Raw genomic sequence first — 18,243 nt, 5'->3', positions numbered from 1 at the left:
TGAATAGCCCTGCAACAAGAAATGCAAATTGATTTACTGCTACAGAATGGAGGGTCTGTAAAGAAGTGTGATCTTTTAATAAAAGAAGCAAAAAAGGCTTTTAAATGTATATTGCACTCTTAATGATCTTTCCTCTGATCCACTGAACTTTCATGCTAATTCCCAGCAGAGGGAGTAAGTGAAATGAAGATGAATGAATCATACATAGTTTTGTGATATTAACATGCACAGTTATCTTAACATGTGGAAAGATATTTCAGTTAGTTTTACATTTTGGACACTTTCCAAACAGAAGAAAAAGAGCTTGATAAGATGGATAAAATTTTCATGACTCCACCTGGATTGAATACATCAAAACACAACCTTATTTCATGACAAGGATCAGATTTTTTATTAATAAACTTTGAAAAAAGCAAAATTTGCTTTGAGTTAAAACATTATTTATGAAGGCATGGCCTGAAATTCTGTTCCTTTCCAATATTTGTTTTTACCTGACTCTAATATACTGTAATTCAATTTTTCTCTAGGCTATCCCACATTCAATTTTTATTAAAATCCATGAAACAATTTAATAACTTATTTCAGCAGATGCAAAAGTCTAAGCTTAGTTTTAAGTTTCCTGTCTTGTTCTTCTCATCTAGGTTGTATTTTTTATTTCCTGAGGTGGGAGAAGAATAAACATTTTTTATCTTGAATGCAGCCTACACCCAAGCAATTATATAGAGTACACAAAGCAGAAAATGTCTTTGTTGTCAGAGCTGTGGTGCAACCGAGCAAGAGAACAATGTACTTCTCAGATTTGCTCTATATGGGGGTATGTCTTTGCTGCACATGGAAATATTTCATAAAATCTCTTTTGCCAGTATAGCATGAATATTTTTAAAACAATGCTACTTGACAGAAATAAAACTTGTAATTGAATTTATTCTTTGACCCACAGTGACTGCACTGGAAGTAGCGTTGAAATGATTTTTCATTTTAAGACTGAGCCAGTGTGCACCAGCTTTCCATTTTCATTTCTGCCTCTCTTATCAGTGCCCTAAGAAACGAGCAACCTCCACAGCATTTTTCATTCTAATGCTTTTACCTTGGACTACAAGGCTGTGTAGTGTGGTGTTCATTCATTTACCAGGCAATGCCTGCATTTTCTATCCAAACCTGCTGTCCTCAGACTCGCTGACTTTACAAGGCAGTGACTCTTCAGGAAAAACAAATAAAAGTGCTCATGTTGAAACCAGAACTCACAAGTTCAAGAGAAATTTATTGAAATAGACAAGATGCCGAAGTGGGGAGCTAACCAGTCGATGTTATTTTGGTCAACTCTTACAGACAATTCGTCCAGCCTTCCTTTCTCACCTCCTGCATAGAAGCTAAGCTTGAAACACCCCGTTTGAGGATCCAAGGGCACTGCCCATCACAGATGCACGGAGCTCCAGCTGAAGCCTTTCACCCCGATACCACGCAAGGATCCTGACTGTAGCTACGCGCTGCAATTACCCCGCCACCTCCAACACTCGTTTGAGAAAACACCCTGGAGATGGCTCGTCGCTACCTTAAGCCACTTAGGGCAGGCGAAGGGGGAAAGAAAAGCCGAGGCGGAAGGTTGCAGCGGTGAAATGGCCCTTTCCCCGTGCCCGGTCCGCTCTCTCTCCTCACCCCCTCGCAGCTCTGTGACCCGGCCGCGGTCAATGTCTCGTCGAGGTGGAAAACACCTGAGCGCCGCGCCCAGCCCGCCCCGGGGCAGCGCCGCGGGCTCGCCTCGCCTTTGGCCCCGCGGCCGCGGGCGGGTCCTGGGCCGCAGGTGGCGGCGGGCCCGGGGAGGAGCGGGCAGAACGCGGCTCGGATGGGTCCGCGCCGCCCGGCTCCGCCGCTCCCCGCCGCCGTCCCGGCCGCCGAGGGTGCGCCGGCCCGCACGGGCTGCAGGTGAGTGAGGGCAGCCGGCCAGCGGCTCCCCGGCCGGCTGGGCTGCGGGCAGGGCTTCGCTTCCTTCCCCGCGCCTCTCCGCAGCTGTTTGCCAGCACAGCCACGGGAGACGCTTAACCTGGAGCAAAACAGGCGTTTAATTTAGCGGCCGGCTGTACCTAGCGGGACACCGGTTTCCATGTACACGGCGGGCTCCTTCGCCACCGGCGTTTCCAGCTTTCTCGAGGGTGAGAATTGGATTGAGGTGAGCAGGCTTGTGCTCCCACCAGCCCGGCTCCCTGCAGGAAGGCTGAGCTCAGCAGGCAGTGTTTCCTTGGCCTGAAAGGCTGTGGCTTTTTCTCTTCATTCTTCAAGTACCTCTCAAAATGCGGACTGATCCTCTACCCTGAAATTAACCATAAATGGGGTGATTTCCCCCCCTCTTTAAAATGTTTTCGGTCACGAGACCTGAAATACCACAAATGCATTGTTTTCATTATTACGCTGTCTTCTGTTGACAGACTTTACTGTCCATAGTATATTTAGTGTATTGAATTTTAATTGTCGCTGGTGGATCCTAGGTTACTGTATAGAAATCTCTTCAATTCAAAACCTTTAAGAGTACGATAAAATTTTAGTTGTGAAAACATCACCTTCCCAGTTTTGCCATACAATTAGCTGAAAGCCACCCCATATATAAAGAGACTTTTATAGGAACACGCCAACAATATAAACACTAATTGTTTGCATATATTCACACTGGTTAAAAACCTAAATTCTTTTTCTATAGCGGTTTTAATTGTATTTAAATTGGATAAATTATTGTATGTATTTGGCTTTATATGTGTATAGACACCAAAGCAAAGTAAGTATCAGCTAGAAGCATGCAATGGACTGTACATTCCGTCCTTTGTCTGAAAGTAAATTGTTATTCCAGGTAGACACACAGGATCTTCCAGAAGCTTTTCCTGTTCTCTTATTTTGCCATGATAAATCTTAATACCATAACTATATCCCATAAATCTTTCTTTGGTTGGACATCATGTTCTCTACTCAATACTGTGCATTCTACTGTATTTGTCATCATTAAGAAGTTCATTTGCTTTATCACTCACAGATCATTAGCTTCCAAAAATAGCAACCATGCATCAAAGCCTGTTTGGTGCTGATACAAGGCTGTACATCATTTTTGCATCAGAGTAATTTCTCAGTCTTTGTATCACCATGCCAATAAACACTGGGGCAACAGTCCTTTTCCATGCAACATGATATGGATTGTTTTTATGTAAATTTTAAGTGGAACTGAGCTCTCATCAGCAGTTTCTACAGGGCAAAGATTAGATTACAGAAGGGGAAAAAAAAAAGTAAGTTTATTACTGGCACTTGCCTTGTAGCTCTTTAATCATTGAAAGAAGGTGGTTTCAGGGTAGGAGTTGGCTTATCATTAGAGGAGAGGGAGCAGGTGCATTTAGGCTTATCCAGTGATGAGGTAGGAACTGATTGTGGTTGTTTATAGTGATGGGTAATTAGTTTGTCTGTGTACAGACGTCAGAGTTTATAGAAAGTAGAAGGTCATGTTTCTTTGCTTTCACAGAGACCTTGTGAACTTAAATTCTGCTATGTTTTTAATTAAAAGTGTTTTCTTTAGCATGTGCTTCTCGGTGTATAGAGTCTAATCCTTCTCTTGGAAAAGAAACAGCTGACCTGGCAGTGTTGCTTCTAAGGCAGTGGATGGCAATATGAGCGTGTGCTGCCTGCATTGGGCTCTGCAGAGGAAGAGGTTCTGCTCACACTCAGCCTGTGGTGGCCTCTGCTGTCCTCTCTGTCGTGCAGGACATTAACAGTACAGTACTTGATTGGTAGTCTCAGTATTTATAGTCATGACAAAAGACTAGCAAAAAGGAGGGAAAAAACTCTTTAATAACAAGGACTGGCACTCAGCTGTTACTAGGAACTGAAAATAGGATTGAATTATGGAAATGTCTCAGGCAAATATTTATTGCAGTAGCAAAGCTGCGTTTCAGATTCACCATGACAAAAGTGAAATCGTCAATGTCTAACAATGCATAGACAAGTTCTCCCTGTTTTGTGTGAAGATTTAATAAATGGTCATTACCTCACAACCCAGCTGTTCCACTCTTGGTTTCAGATATGTGTTTCCAGCACAAGAGTATAACCAATACACATTTTAGATAGGGACCTGCAGAGCACTCACTGTGCAGGAAGTGAAGGTGACTCTGAAGTCTGTTGTTACAGATCTCTTGTTCAGTGCCCTGCACAGCTGGAATACATCAGTTCTCTTGTTCTCTGTGGTCTTGCTTCATAGCAGCAAGCTCAGGCTTTGTCCCAGTAAAGGTAGTATATACCCAGCAATGCACAGTTCATTTACCTTCTTGTTACAGGAGCCTCAGTGTCTTTCTGCAATTGTAGGTGTAGGATGAACTGAATATGGCTAGGTTGTTGAAGTTCACAATACTAAAGGACATCCACATGAACGTGGAAATCTTTGTTGGAAGGCAGCAGAATTAAGGCTGTACATGCCAGGATTGTGAGATGCTTCTAGAAAAAGCTACTTCATTTCCCAGCTGTGCATATACAGGAAAACAAATCACAAGAGACATGGAAATTCGGTCATAAAATATCCAAGGTATTAAATATACAGTCTTCTCTTACTGAAAGATTTTTGGTTCTGTATTATAAAAGAGAGAGTCTATGCAAAAAGGTCAGGAAAGGAGACCATTTACCTACCCATTTTATTGCAGTGAAACTTCCATTCATGGACATTGTCACTTAAGGAAGATGGCTTTATCTGTACCAAAGCATTTCTATGCATTGCTGCTCATCCTCAAGTCAGCAGAACTCATTCAGAATTATTTGGGTTTGATAAGCTTGGGTCCTCTCAGTTTGTTGTTGAACTGACCAATACTTGCACAAATTCCTCCCCAGTGCCTTCTCAGTGTGGTACTGCAGCCTCCCTCCTTCCATCACTACACATGAAGAGGGTTAAGCTAAGACAGTCCCATTAAATCTGTGGCATCTCATAAAGTCATTAATGGAAAGATCTTCTCAATACTAATTAGGTATCAATCAAATTGGATTAACTTTTTGAAGGTAGATGTGGGTAAAACAGTGCAATGTAAGAGGCAAGGGGGTGTCTGGCTGCTCTGAAATACATTTAAAATTGAAATTTTTGAAATTAAACACAAAAGTAAACCATTCAATCAGTACAGGAATTCTAGACTACTGCATTTTTTGGTGTCTATAAAGAGTGCACATAGTGGGTTGTAGAATTCTGAGTGTTTGATGAGTTATAACAGGATGAAACTAAAAGTCTTGGCAGCTCAAAGCCAAGCAACTGGTCTGTTGGCCCATGGGAAAATACAGACAGTAGTCTGGGAGCAGAGTATAAATGTATTAGTAGATGTTTCTGTGAAAACAATCAGCAGTGATGCTTCTAGTGAAGCTCAGACTTAAATAATCATTGTCTTAATTTCAAGGGTACCGTTTTACTGTGTTTATATCTCTTGTAGGTCCTATTACTCCTGATGCCTGTACTCTATATTGCCTCAAAGGGAGTCAGCAGAATTCTTCTTGGCAGTAGTAGCTTATCCAGTAGTTGCAGAAATGTAACAGAAAAGTGAATTGGAATCCTTTAAACAGCAGATGGTGTTTCTGCTTTTGTGCAGCATTTTGAAATGCACCTTGGGAGCAAATTTCACTGTAGACATTATTCTGACAAATTTTGAAATAATCAAGAGGAAGATTAAATCAATGACTCAGAGAAATATGCATCAAAACAGGTATAGGAAATGAAGTATAAGAAATGAAGTGGAACTTTTTAGCAGTTTATCACCATTGGCTCTTCATGACCTTGAATGAGTCTAGTGAAGTGTAATTACAAGAGTATTTACTTAGGGCAAATGTTTTTTAGCCAGCCTGTTGATGTTCAAAGAGAATGAGATAAAACAGGACACTGATTTCTTTGTTATTTCTTCCAGTGCATTTTATTTCTCAGAATTCTCAGGCCTGTAGTTCTCCATGCTCCCAGTTGCTTCAGAGCAGACTTCATCAGTCAGCTCCAGGAGTATGGAAAACCAACATGTGTATAAGCTGGCACGTACATTCAGTGATGTTCTTTGCCAGTGAAGTTTGTTGCTGAGTTAAGGCAGAAGCAGCTTTCAAGAGAATCCTTCAAGGAAAATTTCTTGACAGTACTTGACAGCACAACTTTTTCTTTCATGGAAACAGTAAATGATTTTAGGGATAATGTCTAAGTTTACAGGCGAGACAGTCCTGAGAGTACACAGTTATAAAGGGTGCTTCAGCTTGCACTGTTAAGATACAGTCCCCATTAACAGTTTGTTCTATGTGTAAAAATACACAAAAGCTCTGGTTTTTTGGGTTTTTTTTTAACAGGACTTTGGGTTTTTTAAAAAGTCAATTTATCTTTAAAGACATTGTTAGTATTGCATCCCTGAAAAGCTAAAAACTCAGTGTATTTTGGTTGGTTTGTTTTTTATCTGCAGCACATAAAAGTTTTGGGCAAGAGAGACAGGTTGCATTTTTACTCCTTTGTCTCTTAAAGTGGTGAGTGAGATAGGAAGATTACACAGTTCTTATTCTCCATGTCATTCTTCTTTTATCACATCAGCTCTGGCAACTCTTGCTATTTGAAGCAAAGGAGAATATAACAAAGGAACTGCTTGATCTTCTAACTCATTGTCTAATACAATGCAATCAGCTGCCTGTATTTTAGAATTATGGGGTTTGTTTGATTCTACACTTGAGTAGATTTCTTTCCTTCCTAAAATGGAAAATATTCTAGAACTGAACAAAGAAGCTATAAATACAATATAATGGGGAACTTAAAGGACTCAGGGCATTGTATGCCATCAAAATTAGTAGCTCTTTTAATCTTACAGTTGGCATTCTTTTCTTAATACTGGAATCAGTATCACTAAGGTTTTTTCAAGGTACTGGGGGTTTGGGCAGATGCAGGAGTTGCACTGCAACTGCTGGCTATGGAAACATGCAAGAGTTTCCATAGGTACTTGGACAAATTGGAGGTTAAAGAGGGACAGACACATGATCTGTCTATCTGTCCTTCTGACTAATTCCATTCCTAGAAGAAGAACAAATTGCTGATTTCTGCAGCTACAGGCCTTTTGAGTTGGTGTAGTGTTTAATGAATCACTGTTGAGTCGACAGTTTCATAGGTAGGAACACTGTGTAAAAACATCCCCTGTGGCTTAGGTGTCAGCTGGTAAGACTACAGGATGGAGAGATTCCAGATCCACATCACATTTTGTATTGCTCTGCAGTGGAAGGCATGTATGTCTGGTCTATTTGAGGTATGATTTTTACTTAATGATAAGTTAGCTTCAGAAAACTGTAGGGCAGAAAAACATCAGGAGAGGAAGGGAATTAATGTCTCTGCATAGCTGTCCTAATCAGAGTACAGAGGTAGAGCATGGTTGAAGTATATAAGGGAGTATCTGGTGAGAATTCTCCAACAGGCCTCACAGAAACTTCAGATCTGGTTTCCACTCTGTTTTCTGCACTGTAGACTGGTTGTGTAGTGTGTTCAGACATGTTCTCTGGTGTTTGGAAGGAACCATTCATTGTGTTTTGGTAGATATCCACCTCAGAGTCACCCATTCTTCTCAGACCTTCTGAAAGCAGCCTCTTTATCAGAGAACATCAGATTGTCCAAAACTGGGGAGATTTCTTGGGGGGTGGGCTGGAAATCACAGAGGAAAGATAACAAAAGTGTGTCCCCCCAGACATTTTATTTTATACTTTCCTTGCTGGGTGGGATGATGTTGAAAGTTTTAGCAAAATATAAACAATGCAATTTTTAGAAATTTAAATGGGTATCAAAACTGTGTAGAGGTAGTGTGGTGTTCAGAAAGACTATAGGTGGCAGCATCATAATAAAATAGAGTTTATTTTCTGTCATTAGTCAAACAGAAATCAGCCCCCTTCAACAGTGTGTCATGAGCAAATATATAAAAAAAGAGCAGATGAGAAACCTGGAGTTGATCATCATTTAAGCAAACAGTTAAAATACACTGTGTGATACCAGTTTTTGTAAACACAAATGAACATGCAGACTTGCAGAGATCCTTCTCCATATCTTGCTTGGTGCATTCAAGCTAAATTTTGCTACACTGGCACATAACCCAAGCAAGGAAAAAAAAAAGGCAGCTATTCTCATTAGGACTGTTGTCTCAGGATTTTAAAAAGGAGTATTTGAATAAAGACAAATTAGTGTAGTTCAGTGAAGTGTCCTGAGCTTTCCTAGGTGGCTAATGTCTTTGAAACATTAAAGGTGGATGAACTAAAAGTTGATTTTTTTATGAAGGGGAGTACTCAACAGTTTATGAAAATGGAGCCCGTTTCAGATATTTTAGATTTAGCTACCAAACCTTTAGCTAAATCTAAGATAATACTTCGAAGATAACTCTGAAAAAGAAATCCATTTTTAAAATAAGGAGGACAACATTTTTTACTTTTGTCCCTCTTACTTGCCATTAAGGTTTATAGGAACTGTTAATGAGGAGCATTTTCTTGTGTCAGTGTGTGCTATAATTTTCTCCAAGTATTGGTTTATGGGAGAAATGAGAATTTTTTTCCCCTGCAGCCCAGGGAGAACTGTCAGACCCATTTGGCAGAGCACAGATTCACTTTCTTTCTTGTCCTAATGCATTCCCCCTCTAATCACTCAGTCCAAAATTATCAAAATGAAGTCATAGACTGTATCTGGTCCATGGTTTTCTGGTTCCTCAGCAGCCTGCTTTATAAGATATTGTAAAGGTTATTGCTCTCAAATTTTAATTAAATATGTACTTCTCTCAAAAGCTATTTGATACAAAAGCATGGGAGCGCAGGTGTATTTTTTTTTGATCTTGTAGCCTAGCTCTTTTTCAAATCTTATTGTGAGATGAAAGTATGGTGCAGACTGTAAACTCAGTTTGTCTAATTGCCACTGAACTGACTGATGAAGAGTGCTCTGTTTCTTTATTGGTTTATTTTTTTAAAGTGAGGTGCTAACTTAATCAGTGTTTTAAACTGATTATACAGATGACAGAGTTCTGGGTAACTTGCATCAGTGGAAGGGTGCTGGGGAAAAAAATGTCAAGTGTCACTGTGAAAATTATTTGTTCTTTCTAAAGACTTAAGGTTCCCTTTTTTGATTCAGTTTACAAAAACCTCTTTGACCAAATGTCAAACCAGTGTGAATTAAGTTTCTTAACTATTTCTGCCTGTCTTGTGTCTCAAGCTACCAGGCAGTGTTGAAATTTACCTGAGCAGCTTCCACAGGACTTCTATTTGTTTGCTCAGAGATAGACATGAAGCAAGATTGCAAAGCTTGAAATATGCAGGTGTTATTTATTTTTACCCAGAAGAGGGAGGAAAACACTTGCCTGTACTATTACTCCTGTATTTCTTTCTTTCATAAGCCAATGTAATAGATTAGAGACATTGTACTTTCATGTAAAGGGATAACAAGGCATCACACCCAACACAGAGGCTTTTAACATCTTCAGGGATAAATCACAGTCAACTGCAATAGGAAGGAGACATCTAACCTGAAAAAGGCATTTAATCCCTGTGAAAACTTTACCCTCAATAACTATTTATCTAAAGAGTGGATGCTCACAGGGGGTACTTCTGAACTTGTGAATACTGGGTGTGCCCTGTCTGTAGTATAGCTCTGTCTGGGCAGTAGCTGTGTATGTGTCATTTTCACCTCTTTCCTTGTTCACATACATTGATTTCAAGGAAAGGAAGTTTGGTTCTGTGTGCAAAGAAGACAGCTGTCATGTACCTTGGACCATGCCTCAGATCTGAACAGTAAGTGGAAGGGAAGATGCATGACTACTGAAAAGTGCAGGAAATGTTCATGAGTCAGGCTGTTATTGATCATGGGTTCTTGGAACAGCCCTGGACACAATTGTTGTTGGATAGGCTGGTGATGGTTTTCAACAAGTGGAGTGGATTTAGTCAGCCTCCTTTGAAAATCATGAGAGTTTAGCAGTCTGGTTTCAAGCATTGTCTCCAGTACCATAGAATAGTCTTGAGAGTGTTTCACTTACAAGAGCAGATGCAGCCTGGGGCAGAGGCTCCTGGATATGGGCTAGGCTTTATTAACCACATCAAGCAAAGTGATTTTGTCCTTACCCTGGCAGGTGTCAGTAGGTGAGCATTTAGTATATTGAAGGGGAGGGGAAATTATGTTTTCTGTTTTGATGATATTTTTAAACCAGTGCTCTATTTTCTCTGTTGGTCTGTGGACTTTTTATAGCATGGTATGAATGATTTGTGTTTCATCCCACAGCTGTAGAGTGCATTTCCAGTCTGTAGGGCAAAGGAGGTCGTTTATGTGTTGCTGTGAAAAGCTGTGGGAGCAAATGCCAATTTTCTCACAGTCACAGCTCACACTTCTCTTTACACTTCGGAGCTGGAGGTAAGGTCAGTGGGCAGCAGGGTGCTGACAAGAGTAGGAGTTCACTGGAACAAATAAGTATTCACCCAGCTAACACTTATTTCTCTTTTTTTTTTTTTTTTTTTTTTTTTTGCTGTAAGATAGGCCCTAACTCAAAGATGGTCTAGTTCAGTGCTGTTCCAACAGCTGCTGTAAGCAGAAGATATTCTGGGTATAGTTGGACTCTGTACACTGATGACTGATCACACAAATCTGATAAATTCTTATGACAGCATCTGTGGCTTTGAGGTTCATTGTAGAAGCCAGATTGTGCCTTATTTGCTGTTAAGGCTTAATAGAATTGCCCATTGATTTCTCTGCAGCCACGTCCCCCAAGGGATTTATTCATTCAGGGATTAAAATTGTTCCACGGTTGTCTGATTTGTTTAAAGCTCATGCGTTTCTCTTAATTGGAGACAGCGACCTCAAAAATAGCCAAAACCTTCCATTATCCTTATGTGGAAGAGAAAGGTGTACAAAAAAATAGTTATATTCTAATTAATGAAGGCTCCTTCATCTCTACTTTTGTACCTTCCTACTTCTGCTTGCTTGAGTCAAAAATGACTTGAAATATCTGTCTGATGAATTTGTTTGGAGTGGAAGGAAGCCAAGAATTATTTTAACAAATATTTTAGCTTGACACTGAGTATGGAGGCTTAGTTTGCCAAGCTGGAAAAGTGAATAACTAGGCAGTTTTTGTGAGGCTTATATAGGGTGTGGGTCATCTTGAATGTCAGTTCCAATCTGTGTTACATATTTGTAGAGGAGCGTATATTGTGAATGAATTGACATGTTCTCCTCATAAGTTTCATGTTTCTCTGAAACAGCAGATTAGTTTTGAGAAACTGTGGCACATAGTGCAGTCAGCTGAGAAGCTGACAGGACTTCAAAAAAAGGGCTCCTTCTATGTGCTGGACAAAATTTCTGAGGTGCCTGCAAATGTGTCTGGAGGAGCATCGTGTTGGGTGCCGTGATGGTGCAAAGGGAACGTGTCTGGTAAGCTGGGGTGCAGAATATAGAGAGGAACATTGGGAAAGGCTCCTGGGAAAAGTGGATGGAGATCAGCACAGGAGAAGGGAGCCTTCTAGCACAGCTCCTGTGAGCACAGGGTCCCATGGGTTGGTGTGGTGCAGAGCTGCTGTCCTGTCTGTGGCCTCTTGGCTGTAGAACAGGCTCACTTGCTTCTTTTGACAAGTATGGCAGTGTTAATTCTTGCCAAAGCCTTGAAAAAAATTTTTAAAAGCCACCTGAAAGTCAAGCTGGTGCTGCTTCTACTTTTGCATGGGCATTTGAGATTACAGTGTAGTGTGTATGAATCAAGCATATGTGGGCAGGACAGGACAAGGATCTGCTGCAAGGTCAGAATTGAGTTGTGTCCCTGGATTCCCTTGAGATCTGAGGTTGTCAGAATTTAGGTCAAAACCAGGCTATTAGCTAATGTTAATCTGATGATGAAGCCAGATCTAATCCTAGTAATTAAAAAAAAAACAAAGAAATTTTGATTCAGAGAATGAAGTAGAATTCATTGAGGAGGAGGGAGACTTCTCTGAGCATCACTCCCTACTTTGGTCTGCCACGAGCAAAGTGCTCTTAGTCATTGGCCATTTTTAGGAATTTTTTTCAATAATTATTCTTGCTTTCTCTTGGACTTTCTGCTGCCTTTATTACTGGTTTTCCTACAGTGTTTCACCTTCCTTGCTGTCTTCTTTTGCACAGAAACATCTCTGCCATACAAATACCTGCCTTTATGATAGCAATCTTAAGGGACATCTCTTCTGCCCCAGAACATCAATTGCTTCTTTGGACTTGCCATGCATCTATAGATAATGGTTCTGTTACTTTGATTATGTTCTTGGATGAGGAAGCTTTGTTGCATTTTACACTTGCTTTGAATTGCTTCAGTAATTCTTAAACCACAGCAATGGGTTATTAACTTGAAATTTAGCAGAGGAAGATGATAGGAGAAAAAGAGGTATATTTCTTTCCTAGAAACAAGTTGAAATCATGGGTTTGTGATAATATACTACTGCATATCTGATATTCCAGGATCCCCAAGTGGGCTTCAATCCTTGAACAGGCAAAGTTCAAAGTTTTATGACACTGAAGGGTACTCCATTTCAGAGATACCTGAACTGAGTAAACGGTCTGGCTCCTCTGACATTTGCATTGAGTCTGCACTATACAGAAGGATAATAGTAGCTGGCCTGCTGTTTTGACAAAATTATGCTCTTTAAACTGGTTACTGATGCTTGTTTACCTCAACACTGTTAGCACAAGCATATGAGTGTTTCTATTTGGACTCTGATGGAGTGCTTTAAGGAAGTGCTGTGTGCTCTAGAGTAAAGAGGTTGTTTCCATGACCTTTCTCACGGTGAGAGGATTTCTTTAGCAATTGCTAATCTAGTGAATCTGATATGAAGTGATTCTCTGGGCAGAGAGCACTGTAAATTGTAATGTGCACACAAAAGATTTTTGGTCTGTTTTCTTGAAACATTCTCTGCCACTCTTGCAATGAGCCTGATGTGGCATGTTTCTTAGTCAAAGCAAAATACTGACTGTAAATTTTAAATCAGATTCTATAGTTTTTACCGGTTTAATAACCAGCTCAGCTGATTTGCAGTCTTATTCTGAATGAAAGTCACAAGCTGTAGCTCAATCACAACATGATAAGGCCGTGTGTGCAGGTAGGCACATCTCAACTTCCTGTTGAACTCCTAGATTGGATCTGTGGATGATGGTGTGGGAATCTCCAGCAAGGGCTTCCGTGTTCCACCTCCACAAAACAAACTTGCAAATTCTGCTGAAGAGTATTTAATTGTTTTTTCAACCACATCTGCTTCTATACAGCACTGCATTTGTCAGCTGTATTTCCATAATATAAACTCTCATTTCCTCCTAGCTTTTTGTATCTGACTAGTTGTTATTTTAATAGCCTCTATTTCTAAAGCATAGGGCAAAATAAAAGTGATCGATCTAGTTTTCTTCATAGTATTTATGAGTGATTACACCATTTTGTTTTCTCTGTCCATTCTTCAGCATGGAATGTGGCTGGAATTTACAATAGCTCTGAGAATCATCCTAACTCTGTTTATTTGGCTATTAGAATTGGACTGAAGCTGAGTGTTTGTATTAGCTCAGTCCAAGAGTCTGCTGTGATGTTATTAAAACTTTTTACTCCACAACAGTATGTACAGTTTTCAGTGATCTGGAAACAATATCTGCTTTAAAAGGTTAGAGTAAGGAGTCAAAAGCCATTTGCTAGTTAAGGTGAGAGTGCTACTGTGATAGGAAAATACAAATGGTCTAAGTTTTGTTATCAATATGGTCTTCAACTTTTAGCTAGTCTTTGTGATGTTTCTTATTACTCAGACGCTTTTCTTCGGAACAGGAAATTGATAAGTACCAGGTAAAATCACTTCAGTTTAAAATGTCTTAATTAACGACATTGGATGTGTAATGCCTGATAACATGCTGTGGGTTAAACCAGAACGCCCTGGTAATTTTGTGCAGACTGCTTGCAAAGAGCATTATTTGCTTTGCTGAGTCAATGCACAAGGTGGAGTGTGTCAGAACCAAAGTTCATTGTGCAGCTGTAACCTGCCTCTTGTGTGTGGGGTGGTCTCCAATTACACCATCACAAGTTATTAATCCTTTTTTTTCCCTTCACTCAAAGGACCTAAAAGTTACACTACCTGCCAAAGTTATGAGCGACTGAATATAATGAAGGAAATTAATGCAAGTATCACTGTTATCTCTAATAAAATATCACTGGTTTACGGTGAAAACCTGAAGGGAAGTTAATCAAGAAATAAAGACATTGTAAGCTGCATAACTCAGTGCTGATTTCATGTAGCTGTAAAAGTGAAGGTGTAAATTGTTTGCATACTGCTGTAAAGTCTAAGACTTTCAAAACCAATTAAAATAGAAAATTACTTTTTCCGGGGCTTACATGTCATTGGAAAAAATAAAAGATACTTAAGTCCCATTTTCTTAAAGGCACTGTAGAATTTTACATCTTAGTCCAGATTAGGAAAGTAGTTTGCTCTGCTGTGTAATTATCAAATCATGCAATATTTAGTAACTAGATCACACCCAACTTATTTTAAAACAGACTATTTAAAAACATACCATGTAGTCAGTATAGCATGGAAACAGAAGATATATTTTAAAAGAAGAAGGAACTTTTCTGCTCCTGTTTGGATGTACAGATGACTTTTTGGGTATGTAAAGGCTTTGTTTTCCTTAGTTTTCTTTCTATTCCTCTTTCTTTTTGATATCAGTCTTTCTTGCCTCTAGTAAAACCTAAGGAAAACCTGGACCAGAAATAAACTGGAGAATTGGACCATGTGCAGAGATTCACATATCTAAAACCAGAAATCCTGGCAGAGGCAGGAAAATAAGAGAAGGAGATTATTAAAAGAAACTGTATTTGTAGAAATTTTTCATCCTTGTGCTTCAGAGGTTATATACAGCTTGGAAGATGGTGCCTGTTTCTTCTGTTCTGTCTGACTTTTGCCCGGCAGCTCTGCATGCAGGCACCCAGAGTGGGCTCAGCTCAGTGCTGGTGGTAGTACTGCCCTCCTGCTCCAGTGATGGCTGTAAGGAAATGGAGATAGATGGCAGTTCTGTCAGTTGTTTGGGGAACACTGAGCAGTTGGGAACTCAAGTGGTTGCCCTTTGAATCATTAGAGTAATGGAGTAGGCACATATATGAGGACATTGGTGTCACTGTATTGCACTGAGTCTTTTGGCTTTTTAATTCTTCTGAAATTCCTTATACTTTCTCTGGACATTGTCCTTCAGTAGCAATAGAACTTTTATGACTAGTAATGAAACAGTAATGATTGTTAAACCCAGTCTAGAGGGGATGCAGTTGCATCATCATGAATGTATTCAGAACATGCTCATATACACAGAGGGAAATGAGCTACACTGGTACTTCACAATGCTGGATTAAAGGTTGGACTTGGTGGCCTCTAAGATGTTTTCCACCCTAAATGGTTCTGTGATTTGTGCCTAAATACTGTATACTGAGAGCTGCATAGAAGGCCATTGTTTCTTTCTGTAGTCTTCACATGTATTGTGTATATTTTAATGGATTGTTTGTACAGCCACTGGGTGTGTTGTATCAAATTTAGCCTAGATGAAACAAGAGCTGTGAACTTGCAGAGACATGGACTGGAGTGCAGGCTAGAAAAGTGCCCTGAGGACTGAAGATGCCATGTTACTCTCTTTCCCTTGTTGCTCTTATAATCTGGAGGTGCACATGTCCCCAACCTAAATAACCCCACTAGATAGTGTGAGCTATTTAGCCCTCAAAGGGGAACAGAATTCTTTGTTCCCCATCTCACAGCTCCTTTTCTTAGGAGGTCCTCTCTTAGTTACCATGGATATGCAAACTGGTGGTACAGTCTTCTTATCCTTTATTCATACACCTACTAACATCTGTACCAGTGTAGCTTTCAAATATAGACATGTCTTGTGCTGGATCTGGCTAAATCTGGAGCTGTTTTACACATTTCTTTGACACATTGGTTTTGGCTGGTTGTTCTACCTTTTTGAGCAGATGTAACATTTCATAACTTGTCACTGAATTTTTATCTTTCCATTCATGATGGTGACAACCAGAAATCTGATTGTGAACCACCAACATGAAGCATATAAAGCAGCCTGAGAATTTCAAGGAATCTGTTTCTCAGAACCCCTCCCTTGTATATTGGGTGGTGTGCAAAGTATCAGGTTACATGAAGCAGGTGGGTCAGTTCCATACAGTTCAGCAGCAAAGGAATTTGCATTGCAAAAGCATTTATACATCTTATTCTTCAGTGGCACACGAGCCTAATTCTGCTTGATGTGACACTAATAGCTAATTAAGGAATCTTTCTTTAGGCTTGAATGGGCATTAGATCAGAGCTGCTGAGACCAAGGCCACTGAAGCCCTGGGTTAGGTTTACTAGGTTTATTATTTTTCTACCTTCATAACTGAGGTAGGGAGATCTGGAGAACTAGGATTGGCTCTGTAGTATCAGCATTTATCTAAACATTAAGAGATCAAGACACTGCAAATCTCACCATTTACTTGACCATGTAATGTATGGAGAAAATGGAGAGTAGAAAGGCTACTGTCAGCTAAACCCCAAAACCAGAGAGAAAACAGAGAGAGGCAAGTGTATTTGCAAATTTAAGTGTACAGAGAAGCATTGAAGTAGGAGTTCTCAAGCTTTTGTTCACTTTCACTATTTGAATAAACTGTTAGTCTTTTGTGGCATTCAAATATGAAATACAGTTAATACTTTTTAATGACATTTTTTCTGTCTTTATATTTAAAAGAAAGTTACAATAGTAATGAGAGGATTAATAAATGCATTTGTTGAGAGTGTTTCTGTGGCTGTGATTTTTCCAGAGCCATGTGAGATCTTCTCAAGTATGAATAGCATCAAGATTTTTCTGCTTTTATTATTTAGTTATATCCTTACAGTATTCCAAGGACTCAGCACAAGAAACTATTGTGCTTGGAACTGTGCAAACACTCAAGAGACAGAATCATCCCTAAAACATTCAGAGTTTAACGTAGCAAGACAGGTGAAGCATGCGCATTCAGGCAACTCAGTAATAACTTGCTGTTATGCATTTAGGTGGGGTCATAACAAGATTTTCTGGCACCTTTCCCTTCCTCCTCCTCTTGTGCTGCTTCTGTTCTCCTCCTGACGCCCTTCCCAGCCAGCTGCTGTTGCAGTTTTGCAAGCCATTGTTCTGGCACTGCCCCTGTAGTGCAGCCCAGGCTGGGTACCCTGCAGGGTGCAGGCATGGTCCCATATCCACATCACTTATTTCACAAGAGTCCTCATACATTTTCACTGAAAAGAACAAGACAGTTGCTGAAGACTCTGGGAAATGATTGAAAGGTTCCAAGTCAATTTTTTTCCCACACAGCATTCTTTTATTTTATTTCACTTTCCATCACTGAGACAACTTGGTTCAGAGTTCTTCTTAGTACCTGTCTTTTGCTCTGGCTTTGGACTTTATTCTCTCTTAAAAACTTTGCTCCTACACTAATGACTCTCAAAGGGACAAAGGAGAAAATTCCTGTTGGTGGAGCAAGGCCTTACTGAGACCTGCCAATCTGCCTGCCATACTATTTTGGATGCCAAATTGACAGCAAGAATGAATGTATGTCATGAGATTGAAAAGGAAGTGTATCATTCAGCTGTTTGGACCAGCAGATGGCAAATGTAAAGCAAAAAAAATCTAAGAGCCAATCCAGAGAATAGACATTAAATAAAGCCATCTGGCAAACCTATGAAGGGAAAGAAGATGATGAGACCATATTGCTTTAAATATCTGCTCACATTGAGAGGAAGTTGGTGGGAACTCATATCATGGGAGCACAGCTTTGAGCCTATAAGGAGTCCTGTGTAATGTCAAAGCCTGTGGCAGTGTTGAGGACTTACAAGAAGGACTCTAAGCAGCAGCATTCCTGCCTTTGTGACATCCTGGTGATACTCCACATAGAATAGTGAATACAGAACATCTTGGTCCCCCATGATGGGACTGAAAAGACCACACCTAGAAACCTTGTTTGTAGGAAGGGACTAGAAAGACAAGTGTGGAAGTAAGCAAAGAGGGTCATCTAATAGAAGTTATGGATGCCCCATCCCTGGAAGTATTCAAGGCCAGGTTGAGCAGCCTGATCTAGTGGAAGGTGCCCCTGCCCATGACAAGGGGGGTTGGAACTAGATGATCTTCAGAGTCCCTGACAACCTAAAGCATTCTACGATATCACAATTTCTGAATGACATTGATAAATCTATTTTTATGCCATGGCATTTTTTTACTTTGCCCTACTACATTAA

At 40.1% G+C, this 18,243-nt stretch overlaps 1 protein-coding gene across 4 annotated transcripts in view; it reads left to right on the top strand.

Moving 5' to 3' along the window:
• The first annotated feature begins 1,835 nt into the window (after positions 1-1,835).
• The window catches only part of CRACDL (CRACD like), a 62,917-nt gene continuing 46,509 nt past the window's right edge, over positions 1,836-18,243 (top strand). Inside the window, exon 1 of one of the 4 annotated variants that reach the window (XM_079300137.1) lies at positions 1,836-1,923. In XM_079300137.1, coding sequence (XP_079156263.1) covers positions 1,844-1,923 — 80 coding nt within the window. In that variant the 5' untranslated portion in view covers positions 1,836-1,843. The remainder of the gene's footprint in view (positions 1,924-18,243) is intronic. The other 3 variants (XM_079300138.1, XM_079300136.1, XM_079300139.1) reach the window with 3 other exon arrangements.

This window comes from Erithacus rubecula, assembly GCF_903797595.1.
Source record: "Erithacus rubecula genome assembly, chromosome: 1".
NCBI classification, from domain to species: domain Eukaryota; kingdom Metazoa; phylum Chordata; class Aves; order Passeriformes; family Muscicapidae; genus Erithacus; species Erithacus rubecula.
The sequence above is the reverse complement of the archived record's forward strand: the minus strand, read 5'-3'. Positions and strand labels throughout refer to the sequence as shown.